Source organism: Punctularia strigosozonata (genome assembly GCF_000264995.1).
Source record: "Punctularia strigosozonata HHB-11173 SS5 unplaced genomic scaffold PUNSTscaffold_6, whole genome shotgun sequence".
NCBI lineage: Eukaryota > Fungi > Basidiomycota > Agaricomycetes > Corticiales > Punctulariaceae > Punctularia > Punctularia strigosozonata.
Window position 1 is genome coordinate 2,072,056 of NW_006767438.1, and position 15,619 is coordinate 2,087,674.

The 15,619-nt window shown below is 52.8% G+C and overlaps 7 protein-coding genes across 7 annotated transcripts; 3 read left to right on the plus strand and 4 right to left on the minus strand.

Moving 5' to 3' along the window:
• Positions 1 to 223: 223 nt before the first annotated feature.
• PUNSTDRAFT_143807 (uncharacterized protein) lies at positions 224 to 844 on the minus strand. Its single transcript, XM_007383992.1, has 2 exons — positions 352 to 844; positions 224 to 291 (listed from the first exon to the last, which is right to left on the minus strand). The coding sequence occupies exon 1, from the start codon at positions 662 to 664 to the stop codon at positions 374 to 376; it is 291 nt and encodes a 96-aa protein (XP_007384054.1). The 5' UTR covers positions 665 to 844; the 3' UTR covers positions 224 to 291; positions 352 to 373.
• Positions 845 to 2,128: 1,284 nt separating this feature from the next.
• PUNSTDRAFT_44717 (uncharacterized protein) lies at positions 2,129 to 4,364 on the plus strand (the record flags this gene model as incomplete). The annotated part of the gene is made up of 6 exons (XM_007383993.1): positions 2,129 to 2,203; positions 2,227 to 2,343; positions 2,401 to 3,201; positions 3,604 to 3,856; positions 3,923 to 4,105; positions 4,282 to 4,364. The coding sequence occupies 6 exons, from the start codon at positions 2,129 to 2,131 to the stop codon at positions 4,362 to 4,364; spliced, it is 1,512 nt and encodes a 503-aa protein (XP_007384055.1).
• Positions 4,365 to 4,684: 320 nt separating this feature from the next.
• Positions 4,685 to 6,626, minus strand: PUNSTDRAFT_44718 (uncharacterized protein; the record flags this gene model as incomplete). Its single annotated transcript, XM_007383994.1, has 7 exons — positions 4,685 to 4,762; positions 4,939 to 5,258; positions 5,356 to 5,399; positions 5,426 to 5,537; positions 5,591 to 5,697; positions 6,178 to 6,428; positions 6,486 to 6,626. The coding sequence occupies 7 exons, from the start codon at positions 6,624 to 6,626 to the stop codon at positions 4,685 to 4,687; spliced, it is 1,053 nt and encodes a 350-aa protein (XP_007384056.1).
• Positions 6,627 to 7,606: 980 nt separating this feature from the next.
• On the minus strand, positions 7,607 to 8,116 carry PUNSTDRAFT_134512 (uncharacterized protein; the record flags this gene model as incomplete). The annotated part of the gene is made up of 1 exon (XM_007383995.1): positions 7,607 to 8,116. One exon carries the CDS (start codon positions 8,114 to 8,116, stop codon positions 7,607 to 7,609), a length of 510 nt encoding a protein of 169 aa, XP_007384057.1.
• A 279-nt stretch (positions 8,117 to 8,395) lies between these two features.
• PUNSTDRAFT_143808 (uncharacterized protein) lies at positions 8,396 to 9,517 on the plus strand (the record flags this gene model as incomplete). The annotated part of the gene is made up of 5 exons (XM_007383996.1): positions 8,396 to 8,457; positions 8,513 to 8,544; positions 8,611 to 8,988; positions 9,074 to 9,352; positions 9,404 to 9,517. Exons 1-5 carry the CDS (start codon positions 8,439 to 8,441, stop codon positions 9,515 to 9,517), a joined length of 822 nt encoding a protein of 273 aa, XP_007384058.1. The 5' UTR covers positions 8,396 to 8,438.
• Positions 9,518 to 9,792: 275 nt separating this feature from the next.
• PUNSTDRAFT_31179 (WD40 repeat-like protein) lies at positions 9,793 to 13,768 on the minus strand (the record flags this gene model as incomplete). Its single annotated transcript, XM_007383997.1, has 3 exons — positions 9,793 to 10,038; positions 10,118 to 12,184; positions 12,251 to 13,768. Coding segments are annotated over 3 exons (3,831 nt in total), but the record flags the coding sequence as incomplete, so codon positions are not given.
• A 1,532-nt stretch (positions 13,769 to 15,300) lies between these two features.
• PUNSTDRAFT_134514 (uncharacterized protein) lies at positions 15,301 to 15,596 on the plus strand (the record flags this gene model as incomplete). Its single annotated transcript, XM_007383998.1, has 1 exon — positions 15,301 to 15,596. A coding segment is annotated over one exon (296 nt), but the record flags the coding sequence as incomplete, so codon positions are not given.
• Between the last annotated feature and the right edge of the window lie 23 nt (positions 15,597 to 15,619).

Below are 15,619 nucleotides of genomic sequence, written 5' to 3' on the forward strand. Positions count from 1 at the left end.
GACGGTGCTCGCCCGAGCCGTAACACAAGTCAACTGAACCAATCGCGGATTAGGAAGAACATGCGCTCCAATCATAGTCATATATATCAGTAGCCGTACTGCCTTTGAGTCGAGACCCTTTCGCCATCGCTTGGACAATACACGTCCGGCTTACGGACTACTCTTGGTATAACGTGTAGCAGTCATAGTCGTTAACTACTACACCGATGTAGAAGTACACGTGTCAGATAGAGCGAGAAAGCGGAGAGTTGTGAAGGCCGTGTTGAACCTCGTCGATAGCAACGACAGCAACTGCGAGTGTAAGAAATATCAGTTCAGTGTGCAGAAAGAGAAAGCGGAGAAGCGCTCAACTGCAATAACATTTGGTCTTTGATCAGGCGTCCATAGATAAATACCACATAATATCGTCCACCCCGAGCTCCTTTCGCAGTTCAGCGAGCTGCTCCGCTGTCGGACGCTGGTCGAGCGGGTCGAAGTTGGAGCAAAATACCCATAAGGGCATACACGAGGTCCGGGGATCAGGATTGCCATAGCCAAGATCGAAGCGAAGATAATGCCACATGCACGTCTTTATGTCCTTGAACACGAAGTCGGCCGTCGAGTCGACGTTTATTACGAGATCGGGGGTGAGCTCGTGGCGAGGCTTCCAGCCCACAAAATCCATCGTCCGCTCGTTGAAGTAGGAAAATAGGTCGTACTTGGCAGCGTAGTCGACGATGAAGTCCTCGTCGAGCGGTACGCCAAGGAACAGCTCCGGGGGTTTCGACTTCGGGGTGTCTGAGTGAGGATCGAGCTCCAGTGGTAGTTGAGTGAACGGCTCAAATGTCGACAAGATTTCCGACTTCTGTAAGAATAACAAAATCAGCGTCAGGCATAATTTCACGTCAGAAGTTGCGTACATCGCCCCTCCGCTCTTGTTCTGGTAGGGTGAGGTACTGGTACCAAGGAGAATCCAGAACAGCAGGCTCGTGCCTTGGGCCAGTGCGTTTCGGTAGCTGCACTGATAGCCCACCGAGGGGCTCTTGCGAAGCGCCGTCGTTGTCGTAATCTGCTAGCGACATAGCGATTGTGGTTATGGTTCTCGGCAGAGATGGGGGTTCATAAGTAGGTTGGCGACCAGCTCGCGCGTGACCCATGGTTGGTGAAGCGTGTCACATGACTGTGAGGTACAATTCTCACGCTCACACCTTCTCGATCGGTTGTGTGGCGCATCCATTGTCTGGTACTTATTGCCCTATATCACCTGAATTTCCCCGACCGGCTCCGCACACTCCGTGTTCTATATGGAGCCATGATAAGCAACTGATCCTTTTTGGAACAATGGCGGGCCTCTGCGGGAAGCCGACGCGATTGCCGGTCTCGCTTAACGCAGAGCGAAGTTCATGGGCAAAAAAGAACCTGCAAGCATCCGTCCTTATGCAGAACAAAGGGACTGACAATTATGGATTGGCTCTATAGGGAAGTCTTGATACCGGTGTGAGTATTGCGTACGTGATGAGATGTGCCTCATTCGCATTCGCGAATCGAAGATAATTTATCTCCGTGTTGACTTCGGATAATAGGGCCTCTTTCGCTTGCTTCGTCAATCTGACCAGTGACAAGATCTTGCAGGCATACTTCTGGCACGATGTTGTACCCGCGTAACACTGCACTTTCTGCTGATATTCGTCGAAATTTCATAGAAAGGCCTTGCACCCAATGACTGAGCTACAATTGTACGGCATATGCATCAGAGCGGCTGCGATATTGTGAGAATGGGCTGCGTTTATTTGGAAATATAATATGCGGTCTTTTGCACTAACTTGAGTCCCGCGAGAATTGATGCAGCCATAGGCGATGTTCTGCATCGTGAACATCGCTAGTTTTCGTCACAAAGGGATCTCCTAATCGGAAATGGAGCATGAGAGATGTAATCTGTGACTATACGTGATCCGAAGATGTGCACTGCCGGTGATCGGCATAGATGCACGGTGGACTCTTTGCGATCGGCCTATCTGCGGAACGAAATGTAATTGTCTTTCTCCACACTCCTTTTCACTTATGGAAGCATATCTACAGCAGCGCAGTATAAAACACGGTGCTCAGCATGCGTAGTGGTCAGCACTACTCGTGCATACCGTTTCATTCAATGCCTCCGTACACGGTTCTTGTCAGGATACTGGACGGAAACCAGGCGAGTTTTTGCTCTCGCAGGTCAACGATAGTATGTATTAATGCTCTGCGCAGGTGAAGACCGAGACTAGAAGATCGATCGATGCTGATAGCAAGACCCTCCTCCAATTTCTGTACGAGTCAGCGTCCGACACTGCCAAGTACGTAGCTCTTCATACGTGGAGAATACTGGTGTGTGCCTCTTCGTGACCGTATCAATGCTTGAGCTAAGCCCATTGTCGTCCATAGGGCAGTAAATTCTACGAGCGCACCGAGAGCTCGAGCTTCATGATGCTCACGAGGGGCCGATTTTTCGCGGGCTTAAACATGGCCAATGATTATGCCTCATCTCGCAACTTGGAGTGCTACTGGTACGAGATTTGGGACCGCACGCTCAACGTTCTTGCGATGTCTATGAACGACTACAACGTGCTTGTTTGCCCGCAGTGCACCGTTGAGAGGCTTGAGGGGACTCTAGACAAGAATGGAGCGCCCCTTCCAGCTCAGCGCCGCTCGCCCGACTTCGGGGTGGAGGTCCGCCGTTTTTCGCACTCGAGACAAGCTCTAGTGTCCGAGCCTGTACTCCTCGCGGAGGTCAAACGCCCGTCCAAACCTCCTGGACCCAACAGATCCCACGATATTGCGGAGGACATGAAGAGGATGCACAAACAGGTCAAGCAGCAGGCCCACCTTTCATTCGACTACTATCCGGCGGCTAACGACATCCATGTCCTTTGCTGCGTCGGCTCCGCATTCTCATTGTTGCATTTCAAGAGGTCAGACATGTCGCCGCAAGTGGTGGTCCGTCGATACACGCGTCTGCATCCAGCCCCGGAGCCTAACCCTGTGGAGGAAAAGCCGCAGCTCACCACTTCTCTTTATTCGAAAGTATACGAGCTACTTGGTCCCCAAGGCGACCAATTCTCGACGGAGTTCATGCAGATAATTCAGTATATCCTGCTACAGCGTGGGAAAACACTACAGCTTCAGGGAGACTGGTTCACGCCAGACCCTCTGCTATCGCAGCGGTGGATTGCGTCAAACCAGAGAGTGATCTAGCAGGACTTGTACCTTCATCGCGATGAATGCTCTAATTAGAGGGTAGGGCATTAATTGCTCCAATCATCTTAACACATTATCTTTCAAATTGTGTCTTCCGACTTCATGCATTTCTCTCCGGCCAAGGGGTACGGTGCTGCTGGACGCAGCGTCTGCACGCATTATTTTCTCCTCGATTTGTACACATACATCAAGTAGTAGTGCGTAAAGGGGCAGATGTCTGTTCGCGGAAATTGATCCAGACTCCCTAAAAGCGACCAATGAGCTAGTCATTTAGGGCAGGAAAACGGCCATATCGGATGGAGGATCCCACGTAGCCTTTCCTGAAAGAGCCGTTTGGGAGTTTTCTGGATACGATTGCATCGCAGCACAATGTAGATCTAAAAAGGGCAGGAACAAGAATACCAGGGAAGAGCACCGATCAGCCCAGTAAATTGGCGTAGACGGCGTCTTGAACGCCGTATGAGGCGCGAGCGTGGGAAAAGGGTCGTGCTAGTGCGCCGGTTCACGCAGGTTCACGCTGTCCTTGGCGACCTCCCCGCCCATATTTCTCGCTCGCTCTCGATTAACTCGGTCATGCGGCGCTCGACTAAGGAGTACTTAGCGCACGGAGCTCAGCGCCGCGCTCTCTATGCCATGGCCCTCGGTGCGTTACCCGCGTCTGCTCAGAACATATTTTGGGACTATCAGTGACTATAGTTCCGTCATACAGCCCGCAAGCGCAAGTTGCCAGCAGCAGCTGAAGGGCTTAACGATGATACATTTGGCTCCGCCGCTGAAGTCGATCGGTTTCCCTTCGCGTTGGTTGCGTCGGGCGCACCTCCAGCGACCACAGCATCAGCCACGTCGTCTACGTCCACCTCCCAACCTTCGACTGTCCGGCGCGCTGCGTTGAGTACGTTGAGTAACCAAGTCCTGCAATTTCAGCATAAAGCACCAGGATAGTGTCCATTGGCAAATCGAATGCGAGATCGGGATTAGAAAGGGGCGTACCGGGCGCAAGCTCACATTTAGGATGACGAACGCTGTGCGCAACACGGTGGTCGCCAATCTATATCGACGTGGCGCAAGCCCGTGCGGGGCTCGATACGGTCACCGAGTTCTTTGCACCGTTCAGAACAGGAAAGCATGAGCTGCTCGCGCAAGAGGGCTAGAACTACGTCCGCGAGTATTCACCGGTGCACTTCCTTCGTCTTCCTCTCCTAGACCATGCACCTTATCCCCTAATGCGCTGAGCTCTAATGAATGTTTCTCTCCTCACATAGGTCTCCTCTGCACATTCGTCTGGTCACTCGCTCGCCATCCGCATCTTCGGCGACTGCCCATGATGGGGCGTTTCCCCCGTCTGTTGCGCACCCTCTCGCTCCATATGCCCGTTACTGCCACGGATTCTGTGAATATGGCCGCCCTTTAACACGTCTTCTCCCTGCCGGCCATCGCCTCCAATATGCACGAGAGATTACCGAAACATATCTCAGTAGTGGTCCTCATCATTGACTTCGTCGTGGTCGCGATGATATGGTAATCCTTGTTGTATCTCTGCCCGCAACGCCTGCGTAAGTCATTGCAATCGCAATATCTATATCCATGACAGTGGTCGTACTCATCCTCCTGATTGTCGTCGTCGCCATAGCCATGGTCGTGGTCGTCATCGGTCCTGGTTGCAAGATTCCTCTTCCTCCTCATCCTCGCCCTCTTGTGGTTCCAGGTGACGAAGCTCAACTACACCAAGACTGTTACCCGCTCCACGTCGCGAGCGTGTTTGCCTGGAACGACCTCTTCCGCCCCTGCCTCGGCGCCGCTTTCCCGATTTCTGCGAGCACGTTTTCCAGGAACTTGGGAGTCGGCAAGGCGTGCAGCGTGTTGGGAGGGATCTCGATCGCAATGATCCCGTTCTGGTGGTGCTGTGAGTGCCTTTTTTTTCGTCGTTGCGACGAGTGGGGTGTGAGAGGGCGTGGAGTTGATTGGTTGGACTGATGTCGTAAGTGGAAATATGGGCCGAAGATACGCGCGATGAGCAAGTATTCGGGGTTCAAGGGCCCGATGCACTAGAACATGTACGTGCGTGTCGAGTTGAACGTCGCGAAGTCTCCGGGAGTGGATGCTCAGGTGTCGACATAACAGCACCATCAAATTCCAACGGACAGCAGACGAACAAAGAGCACGACACCCCATCCACGCGCATAGTTCTATCATCAGTTATCGTATTACTCACGATGCACTCGCATCATCGCGACACCTGAACATGTAGAAATCCCCATTGTACCATAGTGCAAAGCATTGCTGGCGCGTCTGCGCCTTGATCTCTGTACCCTTCTTCCATCGCACTAAGTATTCGCAAGTTAAGCTTGAGATTGTATCAGGGGTGGCGTCTTCTGACGTTTCGAATCGGCGCTCGCCAGAGCCGGTGTCCAAGTCTCGCCGTTAATCGTCTGTGAGATTGGAGGAGGAAGGCGATGAATCGCAGGGTATACGTTGCACATATAACTGAGTAAGGTATGAGCACACGACAAAAGCATCAAGATTTGCATACATCAACAACATCAGGAAAACCCGGAATTGATAAAAACCTCCTAAAACGTACTAAAACGTGCTCATTTAGTAGCTTTAGAGGGTTTCGGTACCCAATAAGCGACTCTTTCGATAGTCCGATTTTTCCTGATGAATCAGAACCTCGCATGCCATGAGGACAACTCTGAACAGCGTCGACGAACGCCCGCAACTCCGCATTTCGCTGGCGTGCGTCATGCGAACATGGACAAGTACCATTTAGGGTCTTCCTTGAGACCGAACTCCGCTCGTATTTCTGCTATCTTCTCCGCACTCGGTCGCTTGTCGAGCGGATCCCGGTTGGAGCAAAGGGAGAAGATGGAAACAAACGGCATATTGGGATCGGGATTGCCATACCCCGTCTTAAAGGTAACGTGCGGCCACAGGTACTCCTGGATATCGTCATACACCTGATACCTTGTAGAGTCGACATTGATGACTGTGTTCGACGTGACCTCTTCCGGGGGAACCCACCCCAGCGGACCCATCGTCCTCTTGTCTACGTATGCATAGAGCTCGTATTTATACGCATAGTCGAAAATCATGTCGGTGTCGAGAGGTATGCCAAGGAATAGCTCCGGCAGCGGCGTTTCGGTGCCGGTGCTCCCGTCGAGCTCCTGGGGTAGATGGTCGAGGGGCTCAAATGTTGAAAGAATTGCCATTTCATCCTGGACGTCAAGAACACTTGGTACAGAAGTCCAAATTCTAAATACGGGGCCACGTACCAGGTCCTTTTGCTCAGACTCCGGAAGCAGGAGAAATCGATACCAGGGTAGATGGATAATTTGAGACTGGCTGTCGGTGGTAGCACCAGATTCGGTCTGAGGGGTAGAGGAGACTTTCATAGTAGCTTCATGAGAAGCCATGTCAACGGTTCAGTGTATATGGCAAGGAGACAGTAGCAGGACCTCCAGACCGTAACGTTGGCAGGAGAGAAACCGGGAAACTCCGGGTTTGTGCTCACGGTCTCCCTCGCTGGCTGCATCGACACTCGCGAGCACTCACGCTGGCAGAGCATATTATGCTCGGGAGTTTGGTTTTCTCTGTCCTCCCAGGGCACGGAAACTCGTTAAGCGTGTTGACCTTCCCGCCTATGGTGATTTATATTGGAATACCAGGGAAAAAACCTCCCTTTCCTGAACGTATTGGTCATATGAGTATCATTCATATGACACAGTATGCTAGCTATGCTAGCTAAGATGTACGGAAACTCCTCGTGAATGAGGTGAAGGCATGTGCGCATGCTTGAGGGAGGATACCGGGGATTAGGTATCGATATGGTTTGCCGCGACCCACCAGTATATAGTCGCTCGATGTGAGCAATCTTGTATCATACCGCTCGCGCTGTGGCGTCATGATCGAGCTAGAGCCGCTACTGCAGCAATCGGCACCTCCGGCTTAAAGCCTCGAGACCCTTTCGACATTAGAGCAGCGTTTTGCATTATGCACATCTGGCTTACAGACCACACTTGCTATCATCCTTGGTAGCGTCAACATGGCTTGTCACCGAGCCTGGCCGGTGCTACCATGGACGCGGTGTCACCTTGGAACGGACTAAGCAAATTGGGGTATGTTAGGTAGAATGACATAGGGGAGGAGTTACACTTAATATAGTGTTGGCCAGGGGGTGACTGAGGTGCTTGCTATAACGTTTCAAGGTCACCGCCGCTAACGATCACATTGATGTAGATGTACACGTGTCAGATAGCGAGAAAGTAGGAAATTGTGGAGGCCGTGCTCAACCTCTTCGATGGCAGCGACAGCAACTGCGAGTCAAAATATTAGTTCCGTGTGCAAAAAGAGAAAGCGGAGAAGCGCTCAACTGCAATGAAACTTGGTCTCAGGATCAGGCGGAAGTCGATAAGTACCACATGATATCGCTCAGCCCGAGCTCTTTTCGTAGTTCAGCGATGTGCTCCGCTGTCGGACGCTCGTCGAGCGGATCGAAGTTGGAGCAAAACGCCCATAAAGGCATACATGAGTTCCGGGGATCAGGGTTGCCATAGCTGGTCTCGAAGCGAACATGCTGCCACAGGCACGCCTTTATGTCCTTGAACACATAATCGGCTGTTGCATCAAGGCTGATTAGGAGATCGGGGGTGACTTCGTGGCGAGGCTTCCAGCCCACAAAATCCAGCGTGCGCTGATCGATATAAACAAGTAAGTCGTACTTGGCAGCGTAGTTGACGATGAAGTCCTCGTCGAGCGGTATGCCAAGGAACAGCTCTGGGGGTTTCGACTTCGGGGTGTCTGAATGAGGGTCGAGCTGCGGTGGTAGTTGGCTGAACGGCTCGAATGTCGACAAGATCTCCTTCTTCTGTAAGCACAACAACATCAGCGTCGAACATGGTTCCATGTCAGGAGTGGCGTACATTTCCCCTCCGCTCTTGTTCTGGTAGTATGAGATACCGATACCACGGAGAATCCAAAACAGCAGGCTCGTGGGCCGGGACGATGCATTTTGGTAGCTGCACGAATAGCCTTCCGAGTGGCTCTTTCAAAGCGTCGTCGTAGTCGTTGTGATCTGACAGCGACATAGCGATTGCGATCGTAATCCTGGCCAAGGATGGGGTTCTGTCCAGAGAACGAGACACGGGCGTGGGAAAAAAGATCGTACGAGCGAATTCGCAGATCGATGCGGCAGGCGCGAGTTCAGGCTGACCTCGGCGACTTCTACGATGGCCTCGTATATTTCTCGTTCGCTCGGCCATGCGGCGCTTGACTGAGGATGAATCTCGTCAAACGCGTTCAGCGCCGCGTTCTCTACACCACGGCTACTTATCGGTGCGTCGCACGCATCTGCTCAAAATTTCAGTGGCGACCATCATTGACGGCGGTGTCGGTATATAGCCCGCAAGCGCAAGTCGCCTACAGCAGCTCAAGGGTTTGGCTACGATCTATGTGGCGCCGACGCTGAATACGAGCAGTCCCCTTTTGGGTTGGCCGGGTCGGGTGCACCTCCAGCGACTACAGCATCAGCCACGTTCCAAGCTTCGACTGGCCAGAACGCGAGCTTTGGTTTCTATAGGCTGTACGAGCACGTCGCACAGCGTATCGGACCCGAGCCTCCTATTCAGGATGCGACGAGCGCCGTGCGCAGTACGGTGTTCACCGACCTATTCGACTTGGCGTAGACCCCGGCGGAGCTCGAGAATGTCACCCAGCTCTTCGCATCCTTCTGGACAGGAAAGCACGTGCTGCACGCGTACCAGGGCGAGAACGTCGTTCGTGAGTACTCACCTCCTTCATCCTCCTCCCCGCATGTATGTGTCTATTGCACCGAGTGCTAATGAGCGTTTCTCTCCTCACATAGGCCGCTGCTGCAAACTTGGCTCACTCACCATCTGCATCTTCGGCGACCGCCCATCCCACGGTGTTTCACATCTTCTCGCTCCGGACACCCGTTCCCGCTACGGACATCGTAAACATGAACCGCCCTCTAACGCGTCTCCGCCCTGCCGGCTATCGCCTCCAACTTCCCCTCCTCGTGGTCTCCGCGTGCTACGAAGCCGCAAGCATGCACGCGTGTGCGATTGCCGCCCCTCTATTTTCACGTTTGTGGGAGCTGGTGGCGGAGACAGAACCAAAGTTGGTACGCGTGCCGCGCCATCCGGAGTAGAACCAGAGGCTGATGCAGAGGAAGCCTGATGCGGCGAGTGTGGATTTATGGATAGTCGAGGCGAGCTATGTGGAGCCGATACAAACGGGATTACAACTCGTTGCGAAACCGGACGCGACCCTATTTCTGTCCCTATAAGCTGCGCTACGTCCGAATATATTATGTCTCCAACTACGCTAACTCTTCTATGGAAAACCAATCTTCGCAAACAAGTTCTGATTGTGCCTGATTGCCAACCTCCATTGCTGTACATGCTGGTTGCTGCGCCATAATTCTCTGCCGCGAGTTCGGTGAGAGATTCTGTACACTTTCAGGTTAACTTCTCCATGTCTTGACACCCAAAAGACTCACAGGTATCAGCGCGTATGAAGTCCGTCTACGCGATGAGCGTGCTGATCAACCGAAGGTTCGTCCGGCATAATACATTCCATCCAATCCATCCCATGCACGAAGCGTCTTAGATCAACGGTCGTCGCGTGGTTCGTTGGTATGAGGAGCTTGCACCGCGGGAGAAGAAGACCGGCTCGGTGTCGAGGAGGAATCCATATCAGACGCTGTTGCCCGGGACCGACCATCCATCCATCGCCAAGAAGCCGAAATGAATCCATGAACTCTTGACGAGTCAGAACTGACCCTTCTGGTATCAGGAGACGGGCGTTCTGAGCGAACGCCATCGACAAGTGACCGAGGTCATGATCCACTTGCAGATACACCCCATGTCAGTGCAAACGACGGTACCATATGCTCGGCCCACTCACTATCAAGTGATGCACGGGTAAGGACCGATCCATCGGGGACGACGGATGGTGCATCCCAGACTCGAATCGTGTGGTCCATCGATCCGGATGCGATACGGGCGCCGTCTGAAGAAAAGGCGAGGGAAAGGACGGTCCCCGTGTGACCGCAAAGAGACTGACCCACAAGCTCGCCTGTGTGTGCATTCCAAACTCGTATTGTCTGGTCCTCCGAGCCCGAGGCGACGATGCTCCTGTCTGGAGAGAATGCGACTGAACAGACTGCCTGCGTGTGTCCGCGAAGGGGCTCGCCGACAGATGCGCCACTGTGCGTGTTCCAAATTCGAACGCTCATGTCACTCGAGCCGGAAACGATATGCGTTCCATCTGCGGAGAACGCTACACAGTCAACGGCGTCGGTATGGCCATTCAGAGCATTGTCAACGATGGGTTCTCCGGTCAGCACGCTCCAGACGCGAATCGTCCTATCCCATGAGCCAGAGGCTATGAGACGGCCATCTGCAGAAAATGTTATAGTAGTGATAATTCGAGTATGGCCTTGGAGGGCTTGACAGACAGCCTTGCCGGTGCGTGCGTCCCATACCAGAATTGTTGTCCTTGATGTACCGCAGGCAAGGCAACTACCATCGGGTAGAAACGTTAGAGACTGAACTTCGCGAGAGGGGCCGTTGTTGCCGGGATCGACCAGACTTTCTCCGGTTTTCGCATCCCAGAGGCAGACGCTGTCAGCGCCAGTAGCTATAAGGTTACCATCCGGAGAATACACAACGGCCAGAACGGATCCGTTATGCCTTTCCCGTAGCGCTCCTACAGGAGCCCCGGTGCGGACATCCCAGATGCTGACTGAATCGTCTGATCCCGATGCAACACGAGTGTTATCCGGTGAGAACGTAATGGAATGGCAATTACCACAGCCGTCAAATGACGGTTCTCCTGCAGTCGTCGCTACATATGCATCCCAGACGCGGATGGTCTTGTCTGGGGCGCCAGAAATGATACGACTCCCGTCGGGAGAGAACCCAACGGACCAGACAGCATTCGTGTGGCCGCGGAGTGGCTCGCTGACAGTGTTGCCCGTGCCTGAGGTATTCCAGACTCGAATCGTCTCGTCCCAGGATCCGGAAGCAAAATGACGGCCGTCAAACGAAAACGAGAGGGACCAAACGTTTGCAGTGTGACTTCGATGCAGTTTGATGATCTCCGCGCCTGTGACGGCATCCCAAAGACCTACGGATCCGTCCCGAAAGCCGGCAGCGACGCAGTCTCCTCCCGGTGAGATTGCGATTGAGGATGCTGGCATTGCGATGCCGTGGAAGGGCACGCTTATGATGTCCCCGGATTTTATGTCTCGTATACGGACTGCCACTTGCTCAGATACGGTAGTCACTTGCCTACCTCCATGTGAGAACGCCACAGCATAAATCGGATCTGTATCTTCCAGTGCCGCACCAATTGGATCGCCGGAGTATGCATCCCAAACTCGCACAGTCCTGTCTCGGGACCCTGATGCGAGGCGACCCCCGTCCGACGAAAAAGAGAGACAGGTAACATCATCACTGTGGGATAGAAGCGGGTCCGTGGCAGCGCGTCCTGTACGAGTATCCCAGATCCTGACGGTGTTGTCCCACGATCCAGAACCGATACGGCTACCATCGGGGGAAAACAGAACACAGTAGACGACATCGGTGTGGCCGTGCAGAGGTCTACTCATTGCCTCTCCGGTCTCTGCATCCCATATCTGAACAATTCCCTGGCGAGATCCCGACGCGATACGAGTTCCTTCCGGAGAAAATGCCACGGCAGAGATGGGGACAGGCGTTTGGAGTACTGACTGTAATGCCGGCCAGTCACCGTTGTCAGCGGCGCCTATGATGGCTATTCTGGGAAAATAAGCCCTCAGGCGAGTAGCGATTAAAGACTCGTTGGGAGCGAATGAAAGCGCCGACAGGTAGATTTGTGGTACAGAGATTGACATGGCAGGCGCGTATACGCGTACAAATTGCTGTACATTGCGTACGAACGGTACGATGCTGCTTCTAGGAGTGTTCGTCTGCGTGATAAGTAGTCAGATCTTTCCGCGTGCTATGGTACAGACGACATGACTCACGTTCGCAACCCATTTGAGCAGTGTACCGAGCGCGGGAGCTGCCGTACCCAGCGAGCCGAGGATGCTCAGTACTTCAATCCAGAACAATATCTTCGCGGTCGAGAAAAGGCTCTCGATGTCATGTAGTTGTCCATCATCAAGTGGTGTTCCTTCCAGGTGCGCCGACCAAAAGCGACACGAGTAGCTGAGACCCGGGGAAATATACAACGCGACACGGTCCGGCATGTCTTGAATTTCCGAGTTAAGCAGGTACGAAGTCTCAAGGCGACATATGTTGAATTTGAGCGAGGTCCTGAGAATGCGAAGAGAGGAGGATGAAATCATGCTCTCCACTGATTCTCGTGAGGGTGCAACACAGTAAGTCCCGCTACGATCTGGCTCCAGAAGCAATTCACGGAAAGAACTATGCAATGGACGGATGGGGATATCAGGCCTGGAGACGCCGGAGATCAGAGACCCAAGAAAAGAGAGAATATGCTCCGTATATTGGAAGTCGCCATAATCAGAGTAAAACTCCTGCAAGCCTTGTCTAGTAAGCGGCTCTCGCGTCGCAACAACCAGTGCCAGTGCCTTCGTCAACCGTCCTAGTCCGTCAGCGTCTTCCTGGGGAAACAAGATTTCCAACACAGTCTGATATAGAGCATCAAGGTGGGAGAACTTGACTCCCTGTCGCGTCTTTTCCAGACGAAACGCAATGACGGATCGAAAGCGCTCGTACCAGCTATATGCCTTGGATTGCCCCTCTCCTGATATAAACTTGCAAGCTGTAGAGGCCCATTGGAAGGAAAGATCCGCATGCTCGACCAACGTGTCTACAATGGATCCTTGCTCCTCGATCCATCGTTTACTCGTCGCAATGGATGGCGAACGGGACAACATCCAACCGACATATCGCCGTATATCCCTCTTCGTGGTAAAGCCATCCACAGCAGCTATGTCGAGCGAGAGCACATCCGTCGAATTCCCCAGGACAGCGGCGATGTCGCTTTCGGTGCGGGAGGTGATCAGAAATCGGAAGGAAGGACCGATTTCCCCGAGTCGAGCGATATACCGCAATAAGTCCGAGCGCTCCGACTCTGCACCGCTTTCGTCCAAGGCATCTATAACAACCAGTATCGGTCCGAGTGTCCTGTCACTGATGCCTTCGGCGACATCCACCATGAATTTCTCGAACTGCAATCCAAGCGAAGGAGTTGATCGTAGGGCCGTGTTGCCGCGTATAACTGACCATAGCGACTTTTTCCATTCAGGAATGCAATCTGCCAGATCACGTGTGATAGTAGCAAGGAGGTTGTGCGGCCTACGCTCCCTTACAGATGTGCTGAACGCAAAGAAAGACCCAAAGAGTCCCATTTGCTCCGCCGTCATCGCCACCGTGTTTGCGATAGATGACTTCCCGGCACCCGCCGGCCCGTGGAGCCAAAACTTTGACTTGGACGAAAATTTGTGAGGACCGCGCGCCCACAGTATGATGTCTTCAATCACTTCTCCTCGAGTATCCGGCAAACAACCTTTTTCTTGGGAGTATCCAGCGCCGTTAGAAACGGCCATCTGGCTCAAGGTAAAGTTAGTATCTACGTGATCACAATTAGTGGAACCGAGCTGTAAGTGCAGACTACGAGACGAACCGAGATCATCCGATGTCTCAAGAACCTTAAGAGCTACGACATTTGCATCCACTACACTGTGACTCTGAAATCTTGCAACTAGACGTTTGAGTGACTCAATATAACCTGTGATAATTCCTATAGGACTACGGAGCACATGTTTGAATGTTCGAAGGGCTGTGGGATTTCGCCTCGTCATAAAGTTGAATCACGCAGCGCAATAATGTCACTTGCCAAATCCATCCGTCTCCGCGTACTTCAAAATGAAGAGTCCGCACTCGATGATTTGCAGAGAGATAAGTCTCGCGATGTCCTGACGAGGCCCTGATCTGCGAAGACTCTCGGCGTTTATCATCAAGTCCATAGTGTCGTTCATGGTCTCGACGAGACCGCGAAGAGCTTTGTCGGTCTTGATTTGGTCGTTGATAACCTGACCAAGTATTGTCCTGCGAGTCACACGATGGAGATACGAGGAACATGCACACCTTTGGGACAGCCGACAGAATTCCGACCACCATCTTTGCCCATGGACTCAGTTTCTGAATTGCGATCGATGGGGGCACTACGAAAACCGAGAGAAGAGCTCACAGCAGCCACCGACTCCGCGAGTTTGAAGAAGTTATCGGCTTTCTCCAAGAGGGGAGACCAAATATCGAAGAACTGATCCAATTTCACCGATTGTAACTCTGCTGCCTTCTCTGTTGCAGCTGTCGCAATCAAGACAGTTTCGCTTCATGCAGTGAGCTTGGTGAGCTCAGCTCTACAAGGGGGCTGAATGTACCTAGTGCCTTGAAAAAACGAATTCACCCGCGGATGCAAACGTGCAATCGAGAGTTTGATGGTGGATTGGGAGAATATCGAGCGATTATCAGCGTCGAGCCGAGCATCGATATCTATGAAGTATCAGCAAACGTTTGTTAGTTTGTCGAAGACTATGTGTCGTATTGGTCTCACCCGCGATATCCTCTTTCGGAATTTCTGCTCGTATCGATCCAACCAATTCACAGCGACCGTTTTTGAGCCTTGGAAAGAGATGTCGAATCCATAATTGTACGCTCAAATCATGCGAATCTCCACAAACTCTGTGAAATGCATCAGACTTCCTCGATCAGGAACTCAGTTGTCGGTTCGCGCACATGCTGATTGGCACATTCCATGAGGGGTCCTTCGTTTTTTTGGAGAGCGGGGTTGAGATGGATGAATCGCCTACAACAATCTTCATGAAGTAAACCTGCTTTTGAGGCAAGTCGAGACATCGAAGGCCTCTCGCCTCCGATCAGGCGAGCACCGAGCGAAGCTCGGTGCGCCGTCTTGGGGAGAGGGAGCAGATATCGTAGCGCCGCGTCTATGTAGTTTTTCTCACGCCTCTTCCTTCCGGAGCCTCACCGCGAGAGCGGGAGGCGTATCTGCATCCTAGTACATATCGCCAAAAACCTACACTCGCTTGACAAAATGCCCCCCTGGGTCCCCAACGAAGAAGTCTTTGAGCGGCCTCACTACCGCCTCAACCGGAGGGAACTGGTGGAACTCGCACGCGCCCTGGGTTTGGACGAGCAAGGGAACGTCACCGAACTGAAGGCTCGCACGAAACAAGCTCTTCGGACTCGCATCGACCAGCTCATCGACCACCCGGCCTTCACCAACTTATACACCGCCAGGGAGAAGAGCGACTACGAACAGGAGCGAGACCGCGGCGAGGAGGAGGACGACTCGTGGCAGGGCATAGACGGAGCATCCACAGACGCGGAGTCGCAACCAGGATCAGACTCTT